Genomic DNA, 6146 nt, shown 5'->3' on the forward strand with positions numbered 1-6146 from the left:
TCTACAGGGATGCGTTTTTAATCTTTTTCGCGGATTCGTGTTGTTTTGACAACATTGTAGTCTGTATGCGGAAAACGCAAAGGAAGAACTTTTCAGTTTTTGTTGTCTAAACGTACCCTTAGAAAATATTTTTAGTAGGCTAAGGAGTTTTCTGGGGACATTAGGTGTAGATGTTGACATGTGCTGCTCCTTTTAACTGTCATTTTCTACACTGTGGGTGAGGTGCAAACTGCAGAGGTGTTGTGTGAGCTGTGTAAACATAATGATTACTGTAGTTCTACTCTAAATGTGAGCATGCATTTACTAATCTCACTTGCACAAAAACAGATTTAGTATTTCTCAAAAAAGAATAAAAACAGTGAAATGCAAGCTCAGAATATTACGCACACCTGCAATAATAGGTAAATAATGCAAATATACTTATGTATTTAATCTCACTTTATTAAATGTCTTTGCTGCTGACCAAGACTCACTTCAACCATACTAATAAGCAAAAACGGCTTTTATCTCATATGTGTTTAATTTTTTATTGCTGATGCAACTTTTGTGTCCTGTGTCCATTTTATGGCAGCACAGCTGAAAGGTTTGTCTGCGACCTCTACTGTACAGACGTGAATTTGCATTTCCTTCAGCCTGAAGCCTTTTCATTTCACTTCTGGCATAAAAATATAACTTTTTCCCCCGATTTCACAAACAAGGCTTTTTTTCCTAGACTAAAATGCATGTTTGAACTGTTTCAACTGAAAGAAACTTGCTCTGAGATATCTCAAAATATGTCACTGTAATTGTTTTGTCTCAAGATGCACATCAGTAATATTTTTTTCTAAGACATGTTTATAAAAGTTACTTAAAGGTGCCCTCGAATGAAAATCTTGGCATAGTTAAATAACAAGAGTTCAGTACATGGAAATGACATACAGTGAGTCTCAAACTCCATTGATTCCTCCTTCTTATATAAATCTCATTTGTTTAAAAGACCTCCGAAGAACAGGCGAATCTCAACATAACACCGACTGTTACGTAACAGCCGGGGTGTACGCCCCCAATATTTGCATATGCCAGCCCATGTTCCCAACATTATAAAAGGCATTAGACAAGGGCAGCCAGTATTAACGTCTGGATGTGCACAACCAAATCATCAGACTAGGTAAGCAAGCAAGAACAATAGCAAAAAATGGCAGATGGAGCAATAATAACTGACATGATCCATGATAACATGATATTTTTAGTGATATTTGTAAACTGTCTTTCTAAATGTTTCGTTAGCATGTTGCTAATGTACTGTTAAATGTGGTTAAAGTTACCATCGGTTATTACTGTATTCACGGAGACAAGAGAGCCGTCGCTATTTTCATTTTTAAACACTTGCAGTCTGTATAATTCATAAACACAACTTCATTCTTTATAAATCTCTCCAACAGTGTAGCATTAGCCGTTAGCCACGGAGCGCTATCGAACTCATTCAAAATCAGAAGTAAACAATATAACAGTATACAATACTCACATAATCCGACGCATGCATGACGAACACTTTGTAAAGATCCATTTTGAGGGTTATATTAGCTGTGTAAACTTTGTTAAGGCACTGTTTAAGGCAACTTTGTTAAGGCACTGTTTAAGAGCACGGGATTTAAAGGGGCCGCAGCATAAAATCGGCGCGTTTATAATGATGCCCCAAAATAGGCAGTTAAAAAAATTAATTAAAAAAAAATCTATGGGGTATTTTGAGCTGAAACTTCACAGACACATTCAGGGGACACCTTAGACTTATATTACATCTTTTAAAAACATAATCTAGGGCACTTTTAAATGCCCTAATTGAACTAAGGCCTAATCCTGGTTTAGGCTAAGCCTTGTTTGTGAAACCAGGTCCACATGTTATTAAGCCAAGCCAAGGTGAGAAAAAGTAACATTAAAGTAAAGTGACACATTACTTTAACAGTAAAACAATATTGTAATGCATTACTTTTAAAACTAACTAAAAGTAACTAATCAAAGCATGTAAAGCATGCACATCACAAATACAGTGCAGATACTTGACTAAAATAATAATGAAAAACACAATCTAGAAAAGTTTTTCACTCTGCAACAATGTACCAGTTTTTTTAATCTTCTAAACATAACAGCTGACTACTGACTGCTGCAACGTTGCATCTTTTTGAAACAGTTGAACTTGAAAAACAGAAGAATGTGTTGAACGATGCCACAGATTGAAGTCTTAAAGCTGTATTTTCTTTTGTACAAGGCTTAATTTGTCATTTCTGTTCAGGACATGTTTTTATATTTAATTGCAAAGTACAATATTTTTGTTGATGTATTTGCATTGTGCAGATGCACACATTTTCTCTTTCCACCTCAGCCTGTGTGTCTTTCAAATGAATATGTAATGAGGTTAAAAGTGCAATTTTATAAACGGGAGAAACATTGTTCACTTTTTTTCTTTGGAAATGGGAAAAGGCTCTCTAGCCATTTGGATTCATAATCTGGAAAATGTTTAAACCATTTGGGGGTAATAGTACTGCTTAAATAAACTATATTTATCCACTGTTTCTCAAATAAACGGAGAGAAATAATTTAATTGTTTTTTATTTCACTGAATAGCTTTAAATCATCATAATAGAACTGCACTGTCACCCTATTATTGAGCTTACAGCTGCATTAAATTTGCCTGTGAGCACATACAGTTAAAAGCAACTGCAAATAGCCAAAAGCAAAGGTTAGTATTTATATATTATGATCATGTTTGCTCTAGACAGATGGAGTGATGAGTGTGCAGCTGTACTACACTGCAGAGAGGGAAACTTGAGAGCAGCTCCAGGTACTATTAATACTGCGACACGTTACAGCTCAAGCCTCTTATGGCGTGAAACTAAATCCATAAAGCAGAGACGAGAAGTTTAGACAGTGTATGAACTGACATCACAAATGTAAACGCCTTACAGACTAACTGATCCCAGTAGGCTTCAGTATCAGAAGACATACAATTACACAAACAAAATGAGGAACTTAATTACAATGAATTTATTTATACAACATTTCACTGGCATTAACTAAAGTCACATGGTATGGCGTAATCAAACAACTTAAACACGATTAACGAAAATACAAAAAAAGATGCTAAATCCCTAAAAGCTCTGGGCCGGTGGGCTGATGGTTCCCACACTGAAGGACAATGTCTTCAAAGCTCTGATGTGACAAACAGCACATTTCCAGCAGTCCATTTGAATGAGGCACGTCCCCTCAGATGAAGTAGTGAGGTTTCTTAACATTTATGCCATACTCTGCCAGGGCTGGTGTCAGATCTTCCATTGTCAGCGTGTATTTCTTGTCCTGGCAAGTGAGATGAATAGCATGTACAAGAGATATCACATTTTTATATTGTACAAATTATGACCTGCAGATTCAAATATTCATTATATAACAGATAACTGTATGACAATTTGAGAGCACAAACCTTGGCCTTGTTTCGAGAGCTTCCAGAAGCCGTGCCCTTCATTTTGCAGTGCTGTAGTGCGTCGTTTGCAATGTCTGAGATGAACTTCTGCGATGCCAGGGATATGAGACGGATTCTGACAACATACAAGAGGATATTGATGTAAGGATGATTCTTGAGGAGTTTATGAAGACTTGAAAGCATGTGTTTTTTTTAAACCCTGATGAGTACATGCTAAGGTTTTTGACACCAGACATTTAAATTAAAGGGTTAGTTTGCCCAAAAATGAAAATTCTGTCATTAATTACTCACCCTCATGTCGTTCCACACCTGTAAGACCTTTGTTCATCTTCGGAACACAAATTAAGATATTTTTGAGGAAATCTGAGGGTATCAGACCCACACTCGCATCAACGTCATTTTGAGGTCCAGAAAGGTAGTAAAAACACATTTAAAACAGTTAATGTGACTACAGTCGTTCAACCTTAATGTTATGAAGCGACGAGAATACTTTTTGTGCGCAAAAACAAAAAAATAACGACTTTATTTAACAATTTGAACTGTTGTCAAATGCAGTTGACGTAGTGAATGCAGTGCAGGCTTCGGCTCAATACTGAGCCGTCGTTCGGACGTAAACACCGAAGACTGCACTGCATTCACTACGTCAACTGCATTTGACAACAGTTCAAATTGTTAAATGAAGCCATTATTTTTGTTTTTGTGCACTTCATAACACTGTAGTCACGTTGACTATTTTAACAATGTTTTACTACCTTTCTGGACCTCAAAAGGTGCAATGACGTTGCTGCCTATGTGTGCTTTAGATACCCTCGAATTTCATCAAAAATATCTTAAATTGTGTTCTGAAGATGAACGAAGGTCTTACGGGTTTGGAACAACATGAGGGTGAGTAATAAATAACAGAAATTTCATTTTTGGGTGAACTAACCATTTAAGAAATATAGCATTTCAATACTGCCTTATGTATTACAAGCAATGCAATACTCTTCTCTAAACATAATGTGTGATACATGTGATATTTAAGGCCAAATATTTAAATTAGCTTTTTTTTCTTTTTTCTTTTTTTTTTCCATCTTTTCAGGTTTCATTTCAATTTTAGTATTAGTAGTTTTGTAATGTGCTTTTATAATTTCTTTCTTTATACATTTATTTAGCTTTATTTTTATTTCAATTTTAGATTTAGTAATTTTTGTACTTCAATTTAAGCTCGTTTTATTTCAGTTAACTGCCAAAATAACCAAATATTTATATTTTAAGTAAGCTGTCCTTCAAATAAATTGACTTTTAATCGTTTTATAGTTTTAGTTAAGAATAGCAACACTGTCAATAAACAGAATGTTATCATCCATTAATGTGGATGATAATATAGTTATGGTTCATGATGTCAACAGGTCTCCAGACTACTTGTAATATGAACAAACTTGAGATCTTGTTAAAAATGTTAATCGGATGCATCAAAGCATTGTTAGAACTCACATTCTTGGATCTGATGCTTCAAAACCAGCTCGGTTGAGGTAGTATCCTGTGACTGCGTCTGGGATCTGAAACACAGACGGTTTGTTACAACTCACAATATACCACAAATAACCAAAGAACATACTGCAAAAATATGAGGACTCACTGTGGGAGTGTAGTCCTCCAACTGCATGAGGAAATCGGCCAGTGGTGTAGTTGAAATAACGGGTTTCACATCTCCATTGGCGATGCCTGTGGGCACATACACCCCGTTTGACACGGTGGAGTCGGAGGATGGAGTTGCCATGGCAGCCGAAGTGGGAACTGTGAGAGGGAAATACCACAGACATTCAGAACTGCACAAATAACAAACATTTCGCCTATAAATACACCTCTGCCCATATTTACAATCTTATATACAGACAAGGACTCATATAGCTAATGCTAAAAGACAACAGCAACTCTTTGAGCATCCAAACTGTCGCACAGACAGTTCACCCACCATTACCGATGCCGACCGAAGGGATGCTGCTGGCGTTTGTGGAGCTGCTGTTCGGGACGCAGTTGCTGCTGGATGTAGATGTGCTGGATGCGACGGCTGCTCCAGTCTGTCCGGTTTGAGGAAGATCCACGTTCATTTTTCCTGCTTAGTTTCGATATGCTAATACGCTGGCGATACTAAACAAAATCTACGTATTTTAAACTAAGAAAAAGTTAAGTCTAGTACGCATTTATGCAGCTGAAACAGCAGGGTCGGGGATCATTCGCCGTTTGGAGAAACTATTTACGCTAGAAATGTGTCACGTGATCAACACTTCCGTGTGCAACTAGTACGAATTCCGGAGAGCTGCTTTGAGCTTCATACATGGCTTCATATCAGAAATGTGAACAATAGTTCCGGGATAGATGGTTTCAGCAGATTTTTGTCCTAGCGAGTTTTGTTTCACTAAATTTCAAACACAAACCTTGTGATAACTTTGTTTTATACAAGTGATATTTTGTAATTTAGGTAAATAGAGAAAAAAGAGAAAAATATTTCATGCGTCGACTGACGAGGGCTTGCAAATAGCTCCACCTAGTGCTTGACTTCATACTTTTTATTAAGATTAATTTTTATAAACCGAGTGCTTTACTTCTCATCACACTAGTGCTTATGTGACACATTCTCCTCAAACATAAAACAAAACAAATGTATATTATTTCTATTAATTTAAAGCAACCAATAATATTTTTTATT

At 36.3% G+C, this 6146-nt stretch overlaps 1 protein-coding gene across 1 annotated transcript; it reads right to left on the reverse strand.

Moving 5' to 3' along the window:
- Positions 1-3006: 3006 nt before the first annotated feature.
- taf10 (TAF10 RNA polymerase II, TATA box binding protein (TBP)-associated factor) lies at positions 3007-5755 on the reverse strand. The gene is made up of 5 exons (XM_048209966.1): positions 5412-5755; positions 5076-5233; positions 4931-4995; positions 3455-3569; positions 3007-3330 (listed from the first exon to the last, which is right to left on the reverse strand). Exons 1-5 carry the CDS (start codon positions 5545-5547, stop codon positions 3241-3243), a joined length of 564 nt encoding a protein of 187 aa, XP_048065923.1. The 5' UTR covers positions 5548-5755; the 3' UTR covers positions 3007-3240.
- Positions 5756-6146: the final 391 nt, after the last annotated feature.

This window comes from Megalobrama amblycephala, linkage group LG12 (genome assembly GCF_018812025.1).
Source record: "Megalobrama amblycephala isolate DHTTF-2021 linkage group LG12, ASM1881202v1, whole genome shotgun sequence".
Taxonomy (NCBI): domain Eukaryota; kingdom Metazoa; phylum Chordata; class Actinopteri; order Cypriniformes; family Xenocyprididae; genus Megalobrama; species Megalobrama amblycephala.